Source organism: Hypanus sabinus, unplaced genomic scaffold (genome assembly GCF_030144855.1).
Source record: "Hypanus sabinus isolate sHypSab1 unplaced genomic scaffold, sHypSab1.hap1 scaffold_2350, whole genome shotgun sequence".
Lineage (NCBI taxonomy): Eukaryota > Metazoa > Chordata > Chondrichthyes > Myliobatiformes > Dasyatidae > Hypanus > Hypanus sabinus.
Genome location: NW_026780466.1, coordinates 1 through 20,813, shown reverse-complemented (window position 1 = coordinate 20,813; position 20,813 = coordinate 1). Strand labels below are relative to the sequence as shown.

General features: G+C 39.6%; 1 protein-coding gene across 1 annotated transcript; it reads right to left on the bottom strand.

Annotated features, from left to right (window-relative positions):
- Positions 1-476: 476 nt before the first annotated feature.
- LOC132387919 (neuroblast differentiation-associated protein AHNAK-like) lies at positions 477-20,795 on the bottom strand. The gene is made up of 2 exons (XM_059960236.1): positions 12,740-20,795; positions 477-2,615 (listed from the first exon to the last, which is right to left on the bottom strand). Exons 1-2 carry the CDS (start codon positions 20,793-20,795, stop codon positions 1,657-1,659), a joined length of 9,015 nt encoding a protein of 3,004 aa, XP_059816219.1. The 3' UTR covers positions 477-1,656.
- Between the last annotated feature and the right edge of the window lie 18 nt (positions 20,796-20,813).

Sequence of the window (20,813 nt, the reverse complement as noted above, 5' to 3'; positions counted from 1 at the left end):
TGGAACTAGACAGATTAATGGTTTTGCAAATACTAGATAGGCTGAAGGGTCTGTTTCTGTGGTGTAGTGCTCTATGACTATGATTCTTTGACTCGATTTTGCAAAATGCACATTGCTGTCCTGCTGTTAATTTTTATTCCACACTACGAATAATTAGGGTTTGCAATTTAACAAGATTATACTGGGTGAAGAAGGTAATTTGGTCATCTCGGTAATCAATCTTGAAAAATTTTAACATTGGCCAGCTATAACATCAAACTGTCCTCAAGGTAATTCTCAAGCTGTTGTATCGACTATTTCATATGGTGATGATTCTTTGTAGTTTTCTTTATTTGAACTTGCATCCCCTAGTTACACTTCTGGATTACAGTGTAATATACCAAATTAACATTCTTTCACATTATAAATGATGTTTGTCATTTTAAAACAAATGATTACTGTTTGAAATCAAAGAGTTTTCAGATTGTATGTTTATACATCTGATTTATTGATGACACATATACAGAGTTGGCAGATGCTTTCAGAGTTACTTTCAGCTAACCTAACAAAACAAAAGTACTATTTCAAATGGGTAATACCTTAAAGTAATCATGGTATATATCAGCAGCTGTTTCAGAATACAAATTGTCAGTGAACTATATTTACAACAAAAATATTCACACAAATTTTAAAACATATTCAGGATTTCAGTAGAAGAACAAATTAGCTTTCTATCCATTAAGCTCCACTGATATGTTGGCTTTAATCACTTGGAATATACTGTGCATGTATATTCTTTTAGACATTTTTGTTGATTGGATATTATTCATCTGCATGCATTTGAAATAATTTATGATGCTAATTAATACAAGAGCTTGAGTTCCATTACATGAAATCCTATGTAAACATTTCAGAATGATTGTGAAAAGCTGGGTAGTGTAATGGATTAGACATTGATTTTTCAAGACAAAGATATAGACTGAATACCTCTGGGATAAAAATATTCACAAAATTGCTATTAAATTTATTTGAATTGTTAATATTCATCACAAAGGTCTAGTCTGGATTAAGATGAAAACATAGAATACTAGTGCAATGTGATGTATGTTTCTACTTGCTGATGCAAAGTGATTCAAAGGAACTTTACTTTGTATTTGACGATGTTTTATATATGTATATATTATAAAATATATTCTGACTGTGCAGGTGACTATTCTGAAAGGGTCATATAATGTAATGTCAACAAAGGTAAACTGATTGATGATATGTGGTGTGAAATGAAGCTTAGGAAGTAAGAATTTTTTTTTACATATAAGCCAAAAACAGCATTGGAGCAATCTATACATAGCTGTCTAAAATAATGTACAATTTAAATTCAGATCTTAAAGTGAGTTCTCTTATATGTGAGCCTGTAATTTTTAACAATAGATGCTGTGTGCAATGTCCTTATTGTTCTGCAGAATATATATTTTGCTAAGAATAATCAAGTAACATTTGATTAAATGCAGAAAACAGTAGATGAATATATTGTGAAAAGCATCATTTCACAATTATAAACAAAACTGTAAATATATATCTTGCTCCTTGGTTACAGAATTGTTAATCTGTGTTGTCTCAGATTCAGATACAGAGAAGGTAACTGAAGGAACTTGGGATGTTTAATATAACTGCTTTTCTTCACTCTGATTTTTTTTCCATGTTTCTTTGGAAAACCATGGATGACCCTTCAGTAGGTGCTGCTTCTAGAACAGTGCCTTCGTGTACTTCAGGATTCTCAGTTAAGATTATTGCAGTTTCGGTAAAATTCTTAGAGGAGTGGCTTTTGAGAGATTCAGTACATTCTGATTTAGATGACTGGAATGAAGAACACTCATCAGTAACATTTTCTTGTCCAGAAGGCTCACTGGCAGCACATTCTTGAATGCTGTATTTCATAGTGATATTTGTGGAATGTTCTTTCGGATACGTTTGCGATGAACTTTCAGAATATGAATATTCTGATAGTTTGGGAGCTTGAAAAATTTGTGGCTTGTCTGTACTTTGTTCCTTGAACGTTCTTGTTCTTTTACTTTCAGTCAAAGTAGTTTGAAGAATTCCAGTTGACGTTTCAAAGGTTTGATCTTGGCTTTGATGAGGACTTTCAGACAAGGGCATTTTTTTTGTCTTGAATGACTTTATATTCATCGCGAAATCAGCTGACTCAAGCAAAGCAAGCTCAGTTCTGGCAGTCGATGTTACTACTTGGCTGGACTTTTGCACATGCTCATCTGTTGTTATGACATCAACATTTTTGCATTTAGTTACCGTTTGACCACTGTCATCTGCTGAAACTATATTTTCAACACTTTCATCAACTGCTGCTTTATCTGTAGACTGATGACCATGAGTTGTCATTTCAGTAGTTTTGAGACCAAGTTTATGTGCTTCAGCACCTAGCACTGTAGCTTCATGTGAAGCTTGTTTCTCTCCAGCAGTATTTGGCTCTTTTTTCCATGGTGATGAAAAGCTAATTTTTGGAAATTTAAACCAACTTGCCTTTTCTTTTGGTGCGGAACTATCTTTTGTTTCTAATGCAACATTTGTCAGGGAAACTTCAGGTGTAGCTTTATTCAGACCTTTGCCCATCTTTTCCAGAACTGAAACATAAAAGGAATAAGAGAAAGGAACGTCTGAGAATTCAAATATTACTTTACGCAATCCAATATCATCTCTAAACTTCTCTGCCTTTGTCTTGTCAATGTTCATTTCAACCTAATATGGTTATCAAAATGCTTAAGTTTAAGAGGAATAAATTTTTTGCACAAAGAGTAGATGGTATCTGGAGTGAGCTGCTAGAGAAGAAACAGAAACAACATTTAAGAACCAACTGAACAGTAACTTGAATGAGCAAGTCACTGAACGCTATGAATTTAATCCAAGCAAATGGGCTGAATATAAATTGGCATGATGGCTGGCATTAAGGTTGTGAACCAAGTTCTATGACTATGACTTTCAGAATGTACATGCATTAAAACATCTAAATTGTTCATATGGACAAAAACATCTATGCCATCTTCATATGGTTTAATTTCAATTGTGCATGCTGTGCTTTCATTTTAGGTGTTTTCACATTTAATCAGGTGAGTTTATAATCTAGCAATTGATGGCAGCTCTTGACTCATAAAGTGAGTAAATCCTTTGATGACTATAAAAAGATTAAGAATATACTTGAGAGAAATCAGGAGGACAAAGAAAGAGTATGAGATGGACCTGGCAGGCAAGATTAAGGAAAATTACAAGATGTTCTATAGGTATATTAATGGTAAACGAGTGGCTAGGGAAAAAGTAGGTTCCCTTCAAGATCAGCAAGTCTGCTATAACCGGCACACCAATTGTGTGTTGGAGAACAGGGCAGGTTCAGGCATAAAAGGAAGACACTGGCTAGCGGAGCAGTCATCGATGAAGTGGTCTGAGTCAGAGTGGTAGGGCTTTGGCTCATTCAAGCTTCTGTGAGGTAAATGGACTTTGTTTTTTCCTTGCATTTTTGAGAAATAGAGAGCATGTCTGTAGAGTTAGTGCTTTACTGTGGGTGTCAGATGTGGAAATCCTGGGAATTTTCCAGTCTCCCAGAGGGCCATATCTGCATCAGGTGCATCAAGATGCAGCTCCTGAGAGAGCATGTTAGGGATCTGGAGCTGCGGCTTGATGACCTACAGCTTATTAGGGAAAATGAGCAGGAGATGGATAGGAGGTACAGGGAGATAGTCACCCTGAGGCTACAGGAGTTAGACAAGTGAGTGACTGTCAGGGAAGGGAAGGGAAGAGCTCAGATAGTAGAGAACACCCTTTTAGCCATCCCTCTCAGTAATTGTTATCCTGTTTTGGATCCTTTTGAGGGGGGGGGGTGACCTGACAGAGGATGACCATGGTGATCGAGTCTCTGGCACTGAGCCTGGTTCTGTGGTGTAGAAGGGAGAGAAGAAGATGAGGAATGCAGTAGTCATAGGAAGTGCCATAGTGAGGGGAACAGACATGAGGTTCCATCACCCTGTTAGAGATCGCCCCGTGTTGTGTTGCCTCCCAGGTGCCAGGGTATGAGATGTCTCGGATCAGGTGCAAGGTATTCTGAAGGAAGAGGGTGACCGGCCAGAAGCCTTGGTACATGTTGACACAATGACATCGGTAGAAAAAGGTCCTGAAGAGAGAATTCGGGGAGTTGGGTAGGAAGCTGAAAAGCAGGACCTCCAGGGTAGTAATGTCAGGTTGGCTGCCTGTGCCATGTGCTAACAAGCACAAGAATAGAATGATCAGACATATTAATGCATGGCTGAGAGACTGGTGTAGGGGGCAGGGCTTCGGGTTCCTGGATCACTGGGGTCTCTCCTGGGGGAGGTACGACCTGTACAAAAGGGATGGGTTACACCTGAACCCAAAGGGGTCCAATATCCTGGCACGCAAGGTTTATTAAAACTTTAATATTAGGAAGCTATTAGGGAGGGTTTAAACTAATTTGGCAGGGGGATCGGAACCAGATTGATAGGGCTGAGGAAGGGGAAAACTGAAATAAATCAAAAAATAGCGTGCAACAGAGATGATATAAAGGGCAGGCAGGAAATGAGGCTTAATCACAGCCAGTGGCATGAGTTACAGGGCAATAGAGGTGTGGTGCAGTTAAAACAGAAGGCAACAAATACTAGACTGGAAGTGTTATATTTGAATGCACACAGCAAAACTGGACAATCTTGAAATTCAGCTACAGATAGGCAAGTATGACATTGTGGCCATCTCTGAACTTGGCTAATGGATGGCTGCCATTAAGATCCGAATGTCCAAGGATATACGCTGTATCGGAAGGATGGGTTAGTAGACAGACGTGTGGCCCTGTGTATAATACTAAATTATTAGAAAGAGATGACATAGGATCAGAAGATGTAGAGTCTCTATGGGTTGAGTTGAGAAATGGAAAGGGTAAAAGGACCCTAATGGCACTGGTATACAGGCCTCCAAACAGCAGCTGAGATGTGGATTACAAATTACAGCAGGGGATAGAAAAAGCATGTCAGAAGGACAATGGCATGATAATCGTGGATTTTAACGTGGAAGTGGATTGGGAAAACCAGGCCAGTACTGGACCTCAAGAGAGAGAATTTGTAGAATGTCTAAGGGATGGCTTTTTAGAACAGCTTGTTGTTGAGCCCACTAGGGGATTGGCTGTGCTGGATTGGGTGTTGTGCAATGATCTGGAGGTGATAAGAGAGCTTAAGGTTTAGGAACCCTTAGGGAACAATGATCACAATATGATCAAGTTCACTTTGAAATTTGAGAGGGAGAACCTGAATTCCAATGTGTTGGTATTTCAGTGGAATAAGGGAAATTACAATGGCATGGGAGGGGAGCTGGCCAAGGTTGACTGGAAAAAGACACTAGCAGGAAGGACAGCAGAGCAGCAATGGCTGGAGTTTCTTCAAAAAATCAGGGAAGTGCAAGACAGATGTAATCCAAATAAGAAGAAATTTTCAAATGGAAGAAGGAGACTACCATGGCTGACAAGTGAAGTCAGAGCCAAAGTAAGAGCAAAAGAGAGGGCATACAAGGAAGCCAAAGCTAATGGGAAAATATAGAGGATTGGAAAGCTTTTAAAAACTTGCAGAAGGAAACTAAGAAGGTCATTAGGAAGGAGAAGATAAATTATGAAAAGAAGCTGGTGACTAATATCAAAGAAGATATTAAAACCTTTTTAAGTATATAAAGGGTAAAAGAGAGTTGAGGGTAGCTATAGGACCAAAAGAAAATGACTCTGGAGTTTGGACTTAATGCTGCAGGACACTGTACAATGGTTATATCATTTGTTGTTGAAGCCACACTTGGAGTACTGTGGATTGTTTTGGTCGTCCTGTTGTAGGAAACATGTGGTTAAGCTGAAAAGTGTGCTGAAAAGCTTTATGATGATGTTTCCAGGACTAGCAGGCTTGAGTTAGAGGTGTCAACTATGATATATATATTTTTTTCATTATGCTGCCTGACTTGCTGAGTTCATTTAGCAGTTTGCTTTATGTTCCACACCCCAGTTCCTAGTCTCTTGGGGCTCTCTATATTCTGTTTTAAACCCTCATTACCTATACCATTTTAAAACCTGAATGTGGTTGTTTCACTTATTTAAACACAATAAACTCCTAATGCTAGAATCTGGGGCAACATACAAGGGCTAGAGGAACTCTGCAAGTCAGGCAGCATCTTTGCACAGGAATGGATATTCATTGTTTTTGAGGCAAGACCCTTCATCTGAATGTCTGGTCCAGATAGACTTTCAAAGTCCAAATTGTCCATGCTGACCAAGATGTCCCATTCAAGCTAGTCCCATTTAACAGTATTAATCCCATAAGCTTCTAAAGCATTTCAATCCATGTATCTGTTCAATTGTCTTTTAATAATAGCAATTGTACCTGCCTCAATCACTTCCTCTGTCAGCTGATCCCATATAGATACCACACTTTGTGTTAAATTTTGCCCTTCTGGTTCCTCTTAAATCTTTCTCATTTTAAACCTTAAACCTATGGCATCTAGTTCTGATTCCCCAACCCTGGGAAGAAGACTGGATGCATCCACCCTACCTGTGGCTCTGGATTTTATACACTTTTATAAGAACACCTTTGAGCATCCTATACTCTAAGTAACAAAGCCCTAGCCTGGCCAACTTAGCCTCAAGCCTTGGCAACATCCTTGTAATTTTTTTCTGTACTACTTCCATAGCAGGATGACCAAAACTGAGAATGATACTCCAAGTGAGGCCCCACCAGCATCCTACACAACTGCACCATCTTCTCAAAACTTTTATTCTCAATGCCATGAGTTAGGAATGCCAACATGCCAAAAGCTTCTTCACTACCTTGCCCCTCTGTAACTTCACTTTTAGTGAACCATATAAATGTACTAAAAGTTCCCTCTGTTTTACAATACTATTCACAGCCCTGCCATTCACTCTAAAAGTCTTACCTTGATTGAACTTTACAAAATGCAAAACCTCACACTTACTCGAATTAAATTCCATTTGCTATTCCTCAGCCTACTTAACCAGCTTGAAAAAAAAATCCCATTATAATTTTTGATCACCTTCTTTGTCCACTATACCATTTCTTTTAGATGAAGGGACTTGATACAAAATGTCGACTGTCCATTTCCTTCCATAGATACTGCCTGACCAGCTGAGTTCCTCTAGCACTTTTTTGTGTTATCCCTTTAGTTCATCAGTACTAGGATTCTTAATATCAATATAAATGACTGAAACAAAACAGTGTGTTCTGTAGGATCCTTTGAATGTTCTTTGTATTTTGCCGATATCAAATTTTCTATAACAGGCCACTAATCCAGTTACTCCCCATTTGGAGGATGGTGGTGGTGGTGGCTGTGTGTGCATGAAATTTTAATTGAATGTTAAACTCAGGTGTTTCTGTAATGTGGTGATTTGTACAAAGCGGGATGGAGGTGTTGTATTTCAAATTGAGCTCAGGAGAAAAGTTATAAATTTTCCAGCTTTACGGAGAGAATAGATGGATGGTGGAGAGAAAAAATTCTACATTAAGTAGTGATATCAACATTCACCATAAATTGATTGATTGGTCGCCCTGTGTTGAAACATCTTCCTTAACTTCAGGTGAATTAAATTGGTCTGGACACTTAGTGTACAATAAAAGTAATATCAAAAACCAGCCTCACACATTAACTGTATTCATAATAGTTCAATGCTATAAAACTATTATATAAGGCTCAATCACTTCAACAAGATCCGAAGCAAGACTTCATTACCCATAATGTCATTTCCAACTGTGCTCCTTTGGAATTCAACATAGTTAATCAATAAATACTTTGATAAAAATAGTATAAATAAGCCAGTTTTTAAATTTGCAGACAAATCATCGCAAACTCCAAATTGTCAACACTGTCCTCATCAGAAAATGGAAAAGGAAATGTGTTTGTGTACAATCATGAAATGTACTTAATATGACAACGAGGTAGAGGGTGACAACCTTTCATGCACAGTTTAATTCCTTGGTGCGCTAGTAGCAAAAGATGTGTGCATGCATACATGCACACACTTTAGTGGGAACATTGTTTGCTACCCGTGTCACATGCTAGTGAGGCCAAAACTAGGAAAATTATAGAGTTTAATACATGGCAAAGAAGTTGGTGTAGGAGGGAGGGCATAAAATTTTTGGATTTTTGGGCTCTCTTCCAGGGAAGGTAGGACCTGCACAGAAGGGACAGTTTGCACTTGAACTGTAGGGGGACTAGTATCCTAGTGGGAAGGTTTGTTAATGCTGCACGGTGGGTTTAGACAAGCGTTGCAGGGGGTGGGAACCAAGAACAGTTAGTGGAGTGGTTCTGAAAGCAGGTGTCAGCAAGACCTCGGACAAAGTCAGGATTGAGCATGGTGCGACTAGTGTCCTGTGCTGTGTGTAGTTCAATGCAAGATGTATCATGGGAAAGGCGGATGTGCTCAGGACATGGATAAACACCTGAAATTATGACATTGTAGCCATTCAAGAGACTTGGTTGCAGGAGGGACAGAACTGGCAGCTCAATATTCTGGGGTTCCGTTGTTTTAGACGTGACAGAATGGGAGGGATTAAACGAGGAGGGCTGGCATTACTAGTCATGGCAGTGCTCTATCAGGTCAGACTTGAAAACTCAACTAGTGAGGCATTGTGGGTGGAACTGAGAAATAAGAAAGATATGACCACATTAATGGGGCTATATTACAGTGCACCCAACAGTCCAAGGGACTTAGAGGAACAAATTTGTAAAGAGATCTCAGACTTGCAAGAAACATAAGGTTGTTTTAGTAGGTGATTTTAACTTATCACATATCAGAATCAGAATCAGACTTTAATCGCTAAGTACCTGTACACATACAAGGAATTTACTTCCGGCAGATGTTGTCTCTCTGCTCATAACAGATGATAAATATAAATGAAAATATAGATTATACATACAAGTAGTGCAATTTACTGGGAATCCCATACTGTAAAAGGACTAGATGTGATAGAGTTTGTCAAATGTGTTCAGGAAAGTTTCCTTCATTAGTACGTAGAAGTCTCAATGAGAGAGAGTGTGATACTGAATCTGTTATGAAGTGACAGACGTTTGTGTAGGGGAACACTTTGCATCCAGTAACCACAATACTATTAGTTTCAAAATGAATATGCGAAAAGATAGGTCAGGTCCATGGGTTGAGATTCTAAATTGGAGAAAGGCCAGTTTCGATAGTATCAAAAATGATTTGGCAAGTGTGAATTGGGACAGGCTGTTTTCTGGCAAAGGGGTACTTGGAAAGTGGGAGGCCTTCAAAAATAAAATTTTGAAAGTACAAAGCTTATCTGTGCAAGTCAGAATAAAAGGTAAAGTTAACAAATGTCAGGGACCTCGGTTTTCAAGGTTAATGAGATCCTGGTTAAGAGAAAAAAGAACGTGCATAGGAGGTATAGGTGGGTAGGAACAAATAAACTGCTTATGGAGTACAATAAATGCAAGAGAACACTTAAGAAAAAAATCAGGAAGACTAAAAGAAGGCATGAAGTTGCTCTAACAGACAAGGTGAAAGATAATCTTAAGGGATTTTACAGGTATGTTAAGAGCAAAAGGATTGCAAGGGATAAAATTAGTGCTCTGGAAGAATAAAATAGTAATCCATATGTGGAACAAAACAGATAGGGAAAATCATAAGTGCATTCTTTGCATCTATATTTACTCGAGAGATGGATAGAGTCGATAGAAGTGAGGCAAAGCGGCATCAACTTCATGAACCCTGTATAGATTATAGAGGAGGAGATGTTTGCTACCCTGAGGCAAATCAGGGTGGACAGTCCCCAGGGCCTGACAAGGTGTTCCCTTGTACCCTACAGGAGGTAAGTGCAGAAATAGCTGGGGCCCTTACAGAGATAATTAAAACAGCCTTAAGAACAGGAGAGGTACCAGCAGATTGCAGGGTAGCCAATGTTAATTGGAGGATAGCCAATGGAAAACCAGGAAATTATAAGCTGGTCAGTCTGATATCAGTTGTGGGAAAGTTATTGGAAGGTATTCTAAGTGACCAGATATACAAGTATCTAAATAGACATGGACTGATTAAAGATAGCCAGCATAGCTTTGTGTGTGGTAGATCATGTCTAAGCAATCTCAAAGAGCTTTTCAAGGAAATTACAAGGAAAGAGGATGAAGGCAAGGCATTGAATGTTGTCTACATGGACTTTAGCACAAGGGAGCTCGATTTCAATGTTTAAGAGTAGTTTGGATAGGCACATGGATAGTAAGAGTATGGAAGGTTATGACCCAGTGCAAATTGATGGGAGTAGGCAGTCTGAATGGTTTTAGCATGGACCATCTGGGCTGAAGGTCCTGTTTCTGTGTTGTAGTTCTCTATGACTCTAATCCTCAGTAGGGTTAAGAAACTGCAAGGGAAAAGTCCTCTAATGGGAATTATATACAGGCCTCTGAACAGTTGCCAGGATGTGGGATACAAATTAAAATGTGAATAGAAAAGGCATGTAAAAGGGCAATGTTGTGACCATCATGGCGGATTTCAATATGATTGTAATTAGGGAAAATCAGGTTGGGGCTGGATGCCAAGAGAAGAAATGTGTAGAAAACCAACAAGATGGCTTTTAAGAGAAACTTGTAGTCGAGCCCCTGAGGGAAAAGACAATTCTAGATTGGGTTTTGTGTAATGAACCATATTTAATTAGAGAGCTTATGGTAAAGGAACCCTTGAGAAGCAATGATCATAATATGCAGGAATTCACCTAAGAGGGAGAAGCTAAAATCAGATGCATCGGTATTACAGTTGAGTAAAGGTAACTACAGAGGCATGACAGAGGAGCTAGCCACATTTGATTGGAAGGGGACTCAAACAGGGATGGACGGTAGAGCAGCAAAGATTGGAGTTTCTGGGAATATTTTGGAAGATTCAGGATTGGCTCATTCCAAAAATGAAGAAGCATTATAAAGCAGGGGTTCACAACCTGGGTTCCTTGGATCCCTTGGTTAATGGTAAGGCTCCATGGCATAAAAAAGGTTGGGAACCTTTCTAAAGTGAGTATAAGGTAACCGTGGCTGAAAAGAGAAGCCAAAGGCAGCAGGAAAGCAAAAGTGAAGGCATAGAATATAATAAAAATTAATGGGAAGCTTTTAAAAACCAACAGAAGACAACTGTAACAAAAGTTTTTTTCAAGTGTATAAGGAGTATAAGCAGTGGACATCGGACCACTGGAAAATGACACTATAGAGGCAGTAATAGGGATCAATCAAATGTTGGACAAACTGAATAAGTATTTTGTGTCAGTCCTCACTGTGGAAAAGACCAACAGCATGTCAGAAATTTGGGAGTGTCGGGACAGAAGTGAGCTTGGTCACTAATACTAAGGAGAAGGCGCTTGGAGGCACATGATAAAATAGACTGAAGTCAGTATGGTTTCTTAAGGGGAAATCTTGCCTTACAAATCTCTTGGAATTCTTTGAGGAAATACCAGGCAGGATAGACAAAGGAGTGTTAATGGATGTTGCTTACTTGGATTTTCAGAAGACCTTCGACAAGGTGCCAAACATAAGGCTATTAAACATGACAACAGCACATGATATGCAACAAAGATATCAGTATAAGGCAAAGATACCAGATACTGGCAGAAGGCAAAGAATGGGAATTAAGGGGGTCTTTTCTGGTTAGCTACCAGTGACTACTGGTGTTCTGCTGTGTTCAGTGTAGGGTCTATTTTCCACATTGTATGCTAATGATCTAGATGATGCAAGTGATGGCTATTTGACCAAGTTTGTGTGTGATGCAAAGATGGGAAGCTTATGTTGAGCAAGCAGGGAGTCTGCAGAAGGACTTGGACAGAGAATGGGCAAAGAGGTGGCATATGGAATCCAGTGCAGTGTTGGGTTATGTACTTTGGAAGAAGGAATAAATACATCAACTATTTTCTAAATAGAGAAGGGGGGTGAATTCAGAAATCGAAGGTGCAAAGGGATTTGGGAGATCTAGTGCAGGACTCCCTAAAGATTAACGTGCAGGGTTGAATCCTTAGTAAGGGAGGCAAATGCATTCATTAGCAATCATTTCAAGATGACTAGAATATAAAAGCATGAATGCAATGCTGAAATATTGGTCAGACCACATTTGGTTTTGTTTTGGATCCAATATGAAAGGATGTGCTGGCATTAGAAAGGGTCGAGAGATGGTTTATGTGAATGATCCTCAAAAAGAAAGGGTTAACATATGAGGGACGTTTGATGGCTCTGGGCCTGTACTCACCAGAGTTTAGAAGAATGAGGTGGGAGCTTATTGATCCCACTAAATATTGAACAGCAAAGACAGAGTGAATGTGGAGATGATGTTTAAAATAGCGGCATTGTCTAAGAACACATAGCACAGCCACAAAATATTGCAGAAGGATGTCTCTTTAAAGCAGAGAAAAGAAGGGATTTCCTTAACCAGAGGATTGTGAATCTGTGGATTTCATTGCCACAGATGGCGCTGGAGTACCCTTGAAGTGACAGTTGTTGATTTGAATGGGTGTAAAAGCTTATGTGAAAAAGGCAGGGGAATAGGATTCAGAGATAAAATAAATCAACCATGATAGAAAAGTGGATCACATTTGATAAGCTGAATGGCCTAATTCTGCTACTACATCTTATGGTATTAATTCCAATGTCCCATTATGAACCACTGTGTCTATTGTTGGTACTTAGCCTCCAAATTTAAAAAATTAGATTATATGAATATCAGTACCTGGTTCTTTGGCAGGATCTGAGTCTTCCTTTGGTGTTGTAAAGCCAAAATCCACATCTGGAAATGTAAATGTAGAAACTCCAGATGACTGCACTTTAACCTCTGGCATTTTCAGATTATCTCCATCCACGATGTTAACATCCATTGAATCCGTATGCACACTCAGTCTTGCTGCTTCAACATTAAGGCCTGGGCTTTTGAAGCCCATTGGCAAACTTGCAGTCTCACTTTTTGTTGCAATATCAGGGGGAATAATTCCAAATTTTGGCAATTTAAATTTCGCAATTTTTATTTTTCCTCTGCTTCCTTCGTCTTCCTCAACAGAGCTGTCGATACAAGCTTCAGATTGCAAAGGCAAGACTTCAACAGTTTCACATTTAACATTCAAAACAGGTGAAGTTCCAACACTTGGCATTTTAAATTTAGAGGGTTTTATTTTCTCACCTTTCCCATCACTTTCCAAGTCCAGAGCGTCTACATCTAATCCACAATACGGAGCAACCACATCAATCATTTCACCCCGTACTTCAACTTCAGACGAATCAACACGAGGTTCACTCTCTGGAGCGGACACTTCAAGCACTTCGCTCTCAACGTCCACTTCAGGTTTTGTCAATAAAACTGCATCAAGGTCGAATGTACATTCCGCCTTTGGAACACATACATGTGTTGATGGCTTTTCAACCTTGTGCATTTTTAAGCTGATATCCGGAGCCTCCACATGTATACCTCCAACACCAATTTCACCCTCTATCTTACCTGTTTGTAGCTCGGCTTCTGAAATTTTAATGTCAGCATCATATTTTAGGAGAGTAACTTTGGGCAAGTTGATATCAATGCTTGTTTTTGGGTCTTTAATATATGATTCAGAAATTTCAACTTTTCGGACATTCATATTCCTGCTTTTGCCTTCAATATCCACTTCTGATGAATCTACGTCAAGTTCACACTCTGGAGCGGACACTTCAAGCATTTTGTCCTCTATCTCCACTTCAGGCTTTGTCATGGAAACATCTATGTCTGGCTTCTTCACGTCCAAATCCAACTCTGGACCTTTGAGTTTGGGAAGAGATATTCCAAATGAAGGCATTTTCATAGATGGCATTTTAAACTTCCCACCACGGCCTTTCAGCTTCCCTTCGTGCGATTCAATATCCACATCTATTTCTGGTGCCTGGATGTCAGCACTAATGGTTTGTTGATCTATTGACATTTCTGGTGCAGAAACATCAACATCAGGCTTCTCTACGGATACATTAATGTCAGCTTTACCTTCCAACTTTGGCATAGATATATCTGTTGATGGCTTTTCTACCTTTGGCATTTTTAGACTGACTTCCGGAGCCTCCACATGTATACCTCCGACACCAATTTCACCTTCTAACTTACCAGGTTGTATATCAGCTTCTGGAATTTTAATATCAGCATCCAGTTTTGGGAGAGTAATATCAGTTTTTGGCAAGCTGACATCAAGACTCATTTTTGGAGCTTTAATATCAGGTGCAGAAATTCCAAATTTTGGCACTTTAAATTTTGGGAACTTCATTTTCCCTCTTTTGCCTTCAATATCCACTTGCGATGAATCTAAATCAAGTTCACACTCTGGAGCGGACACTTCAGGCATTTTGTCCTCTATCTCCACTTCAGGCATTGTCATGGAAACATCTATGTCTGGCTTCTTCACGTCCAAATCTATGTCTGGACCTTTGAATTTGGGAAGAGTTATTCCAAATGAAGGCATTTTCATGGATGGCATTTTAAACTTTCCACCACGACCTTTCAGCTTCCCTTCGTCAGATTCAATTTCCACATCTAATTCTGGTGCCTGGATGTCAGCTCCAATGCTTTGTTGATCTATTGACATTTCTGGTGCAGAAACATCAACATCAGGCTTGTCTACGGATACATTAATGTCAGCTTTACCTTCCAACTTTGGCATAGATATATCTGTTGATTGCTTTTCTACCTTTGGCATTTTCAGACTGAATTCCGGAGCCTCCACATGTATACCTCCGACACCAATTTCACCTTCTAACTTACCAGGTTGTATATCGGCTTCTGGAATTTTAATATCAGCATCCAGTTTTGGGAGAGTAATATCAGTTTTTGGCAAGCTGACATCAAGACTCATTTTTGGAGCTTTAATATCAGGTGCAGAAATTCCAAATTTTGGCACCTTAAATTTTGGGAACTTCATTTTCCCTCTTTTGCCTTCAATATCCACTTGCGATGAATCTAAATCAACTTCACACTCTGGAGCGGACACTTCAGGCATTTTGTCCTCTATCTCCACTTCAGGCTTTGTCATGGAAACATCTATGTCTGGCTTCTTCACGTCCAAATCCACCTCTGGACCTTTGAATTTGGGAAGAGTTATTCCAAATGAAGACATTTTCATGGATGGCATTTTAAACTTCCCACCATGGCCTTTAATCTTCGCATCGTGAGATTCAATATCCACATCTATTTCTGGTGCCTGGATGTCAGCTCCAATAGTTTGTTGATCTATTGATATTCCTGTTGTGGAAACATCAACATCAGGCTTCTCTACAGCTACATTAATGTCAGCTTTACCTTCCACATTTGGCATAGATATATCTGTTGATGGCTTTTCTACCTTTGGCATTTTTAGACTGACTTCCGGAGCCTCCACATGTATACCTCCGACACCAATTTCACCTTCTAACTTGCCAGGTTGTATATCGGCTTCTGGAATTTTAATATCAGTTTCAAGTTTCGGAAGAATAATATCAGCTTTTGGTAAGCTGACATCAAGACTCATTTTTGGAGCTTCAATATCTGGTGCAGAAATTCCAAATTTTGGCACTTTAAATTTTGGGAGCTTCATTTTCCCTCCTTTGCCTTCAATATCGACATGCGAAGCATCTGCATCAAGTTCACACTCGGGAGCGGAGACTTCAAGCATTTTGTCCTCCATCTCCACTTCAGGCATTGTCATGGAAACATCTATGTCTGGCTTCTTCACGTCCAAATCCACCTCTGGACCTTTGAATTTGGGAAGAGTTATTCCAAATGAAGGCTTTTTCATGGATGGCATTTTAAACTTCCCACTATGCCCTTTAATCTTGCCATCGTGAGATTCAATATCCACATCTATTTCTGGTGCCTGGATGTCAGCTCCAATAGTTTGTTGATCTATTGATATTCCTGTTGTGGAAACATCAACATCAGGCTTCTCTACAGCTATATTAATGTCAGCTTTACCTTTCACCTTTGGCATAGATATATCTGCTGATGGCATTTCTGCCTTTGGCAGGTTTAGACTGACTTCCGGAGCCTCCAAATGTAAACCTCCAACACCAATTCCACCTTCTAACTTGCCAGGTTGTATATCGGCTTCTGGAATTTTAATATCAGTTTCAAGTTTTGGGAGAGTAATATCAGCTTTTGGCAAGCTGACATCAAGACTCATTTTTGGAGCTTTAATATCTGGTGCAGAAATTCCAAATTTTGGCACATTAAATTTTGGAAACTTCATTTTCCCTCCTTTGCCTTTAATATCCACTTCTGATGAATCTACATCAAGTTCACACTCTGGAGCGGACACTTCAAGCATCCTGTCCTCTATCTCCACTTCAGGCTTTGTCATGGAAACATCTATGTCTGGCTTCTTCACATCCACATCCACCTCTGGACCTTTGAATTTGGGAAGAGTTATTCCAAATGAAGGCATTTTCATGGATGGCATTTTAAACTTCCCACCATGGCCTTTAATCTTCGCATCGAGAGATTCAATATCCACATCTATTTCTGGTGCCTGGATGTCAGCTCCAATAGTTTGTTGATCTATTGATATTTCTGTTGTGGAAACATCAACATCAGGCTTCTCTACAGCTACATTAATGTCAGCTTTACCTTTCACCTTTGGCATAGATATATCTGCTGATGGCATTTCTACCTTTGGCATTTTTAGACTGACTTCCGGAGCCTCCACATGTATACCTCCGACACCAATTTCACCTTCTAACTTGCCAGGTTGTATATCGGCTTCTGGAATTTTAATGTCAGTTTCAAGTTTCGGGAGAGTAATATCAGCTTTTGGTAAGCTGACATCAAGACTCATTTTTGGAGCTTTAATATCTGGTGCAGAAATTCCAAATTTTGGCACTTTAAATTTTGGGAGCTTCATTTTCCCTCCTTTGCCTTCAATGTCGACATGCGAAGCATCTACATCAAGTTCACACTCTGGAGCGGAGACTTCAAGCATTTTGTCCTCCATCTCCACTTCAGGCATTGTCATGGAAACATCTATGTCTGGCTTCTTCACGTCCAAATCCACCTCTGGACCTTTGAATTTGGGAAGAGTTATTCCCAATGAAGGCATTTTCATGGATGGCATTTTAAACTTCCCACCATGGCCTTTAATCTTCGCATCGTGAGATTCAATAGCCACATCTATTTCTGGTGCCTGGATGTCAGCTCCAATAGTTTGTTGATCTATTGATATTCCTGTTGTGGAAACATCAACATCAGGCTTCTCTACAGCTACATTAATGTCAGCTTTACCTTCCACATTTGGCATAGATATATCTGTTGATGGCTTTTCTACCTTTGGCATTTTTAGACTGACTTCCGGAGCCTCCACATGTATACCTCCGACACCAATTTCACCTTCTAACTTGCCAGGTTGTATATCGGCTTCTGGAATTTTAATGTCAGTTTTAAGTTTCGGGAGAGTAATATCAGCTTTTGGTAGGCTGACATCAAGACTCATTTTTGGAGCTTTAATATCTGGTGCAGAAATTCCAAATTTTGGCACATTAAATTTTGGAAACTTCATTTTCCCTCCTTTGCCTTTAATATCCACTTCTGATGAATCTACATCAAGTTCACACTCTGGAGCGGAGACTTCAAGCATTTTGTCCTCCATCTCCACTTCAGGCATTGTCATGGAAACATCTATGTCTGGCTTCTTCACGTCCAAATCTATGTCTGGACCTTTGAATTTGGGAAGAGTTATTCTCAATGAAGGCATTTTCATGAATGGCATTTTAAACTTTCCACCATGACCTTTCAGCTTCCCTTCGTCAGATTCAATATCCACATCTATTTCTGGTGCCTGGATGTCAGCTCCAATAGTTTGTTGATCTATTGATATTTCTGTTGTGGAAACATCAACATCAGGCTTCTCTACAGCTACATTAATGTCAGCTTTACCTTCCACATTTGGCATAGATATATCTATTGATGGCTTTTCTACCTTTGGCATTTTTAGACTGACTTCCGGAGCCTCCAAATGTATACCTCCAACACCAATTCCACCTTCTAACTTGCCAGGTTGTATATCGGCTTCTGGAATTTTAATATCAGTTTCAAGTTTTGGGAGAGTAATATCAGCTTTAGGCAAGCTGACATCAAGACTCATTTTTGGAGCTTTAATATCTGGTGCAGAAATTCCAAATTTTGGCACATTAAATTTTGGAAACTTCATTTTCCCTCCTTTGCCTTTAATATCCACTTCTGATGAATCTACATCAAGGTCACACTCTGGAGCGGACACTTCAAGCATCCTGTCCTCTATCTCCACTTCAGGCTTTGTCATGGAAACATCTATGTCTGGCTTCTTCACATCCACATCCACCTCTGGACCTTTGAATTTGGGAAGAGTTATTCCAAATGAAGGCTTTTTCATGGATGGCATTTTAAACTTCCCACCATGGCCTTTAATCTTCGCATCGAGAGATTCAATATCCACATCTATTTCTGGTGCCTGGATGTCAGCTCCAATAGTTTGTTGATCTTTTGATATTCCTGTTGTGGAAACATCAACATCAGGCTTCTCTACAGCTACATTAATGTCAGCTTTACCTTTCATCTTTGGCATAGATATATCTGCTGATGGCATTTCTACCTTTGGCATTTTTAGACTTACTTCCGGAGCCTCCACATGTATACCTCCGACACCAATTTCACCTTCTAACTTGCCAGGTTGTATATCGGCTTCTGGAATTTTAATGTCAGTTTCAAGTTTTGGGAGAGTAATATCAGCTTTTGGTAAGCTGACATCAAGACTCATTTTTGGAGCTTTAATATCTGGTGCAGAAATTCCAAATTTTGGCACTTTAAATTTTGGGAGCTTCATTTTCCCTCCTTTGCCTTCAATGTCGACATGCGAAGCATCTACATCAAGTTCACACTCTGGAGCGGAGACTTCAAGCATTTTGTCCTCCATCTCCACTTCAGGCATTGTCATGGAAACATCTATGTCTGGCTTCTTCACGTCCAAATCTATGTCTGGACCTTTGAATTTGGGAAGAGTTATTCCCAATGAAGGCATTTTCATGGATGGCATTTTAAACTTTCCACCATGACCTTTCAGCTTCCCTTCGTCAGATTCAATATCCACATCTATTTCTGGTGCCTGGATGTCAGCTCCAATAGTTTGTTGATCTATTGATATTCCTGTTGTGGAAACATCAACATCAGGCTTCTCTACAGCTACATTAATGTCAGCTTTACCTTCCACATTTGGCATAGATATATCTGTTGATGGCTTTTCTACCATTGGCATTTTTAGACTGACTTCCGGAGCCTCCACATGTATACCTCCGACACCAATTTCACCTTCTAACTTGCCAGGTTGTATATCGGCCTCTGGAATTTTAATGTCAGTTTCAAGTTTCGGGAGAGTAATATCAGCTTTTGGTAAGCTGACATCAAGGCTCATTTTTGGAGCATTAATATCTGGTGCAGAAATTCCAAATTTTGGCACTTTAAATTTTGGGAGCTTCATTTTCCCTCCTTTGCCTTCAATATCGACATGCGAAGCATCTGCATCAAGTTCACACTCTGGAGCAGAGACTTCAAGCATTTTGTCCTCCATCTCCACTTCAGGCATTGTCATGGAAACATCTCTGTCTGGCTTCTTCACGTCCAAATCCACCTCTGGACCTTTGAATTTGGGAAGAGTTATTCCAAATGAAGGCTTTTTCATGGATGGCATTTTAAACTTCCCACTATGCCCTTTAATCTTGCCATCGTGAGATTCAATATCCACATCTATTTCTGGTGCCTGGATGTCAGCTCCAATAGTTTGTTGATCTATTGATATTCCTGTTGTGGAAACATCAACATCAGGCTTCTCTACAGCTACATTAATGTCAGCTTTACCTTCCACATTTGGCATAGATATATCTGTTGATGGCTTTTCTACCTTTGGCATTTTTAGACTGACTTCCGGAGCCTCCACATGTATACCTCCGACACCAATTTCACCTTCTAACTTGCCAGGTTGTATATCGGCTTCTGGAATTTTAATGTCAGTTTTAAGTTTCGGGAGAGTAATATCAGCTTTTGGTAGGCTGACATCAAGACTCATTTTTGGAGCTTTAATATCTGGTGCAGAAATTCCAAATTTTGGCACTTTAAATTTTGGGAGCTTCATTTTCCCTCCTTTGCCTTCAATATCGACATGCGAAGCATCTGCATCAAGTTCACACTCTGGAGCAGAGACTTCAAGCATTTTGTCCTCCATCTCCACTTCAGGCATTGTCATGGAAACATCTATGTCTGGCTTCTTCACGTCCAAATCCACCTCTGGACCTTTGAATTTGGGAAGAGTTATTCCAAATGAAGGCTTTTTCATGGATGGCATTTTAAACTTCCCACTATGCCCTTTAATCTTGCCATCGTGAGATTCAATATCCACATCTATTTCTGGTGCCTGGATGTCAGCTCCAATAGTTTGTTGATCTATTGATATTCCTGTTGTGGAAACATCAACATCAGGCTTCTCTACAGCTACATTAATGTCAGCTTTACCTTTCACCTTTGGCATAGATATATCTGCTGATGGCATTTCTGCCTTTGGCAGGTTTAGACTGACATCCGGAGCCTCCAAATGTATACCTCCGACACCAATTCCACCTTCTAACTTGCCAGGTTGTATATCGGCTTCTGGAATTTTAATATCAGTTTCAAGTTTTGGGAGAGTAATTTCAGCTTTTGGCAAGCTGACATCAAGACTCATTTTTGGAGCTTTAATATCTGGTGCAGAAATTCCAAATTTTGGCACATTAAATTTTGGAAACTTCATTTTCCCTCCTTTGCCTTT

Bases quoted from the DNA above. Each gene is read 5' to 3' on its own strand.
- LOC132387919 (XM_059960236.1), bottom strand. From the start codon at position 20,795: ATGAAGTTTCCAAAATTTAATGTGCCAAAATTTGGAATTTCTGCACCA. The intron at 2,616-12,739 runs GTACTGATATTC...TTTATGTTTCAG, and splicing joins AGATCCTGCCAAAGAACCAG to TTCTGGAAAAGATGGGCAAA.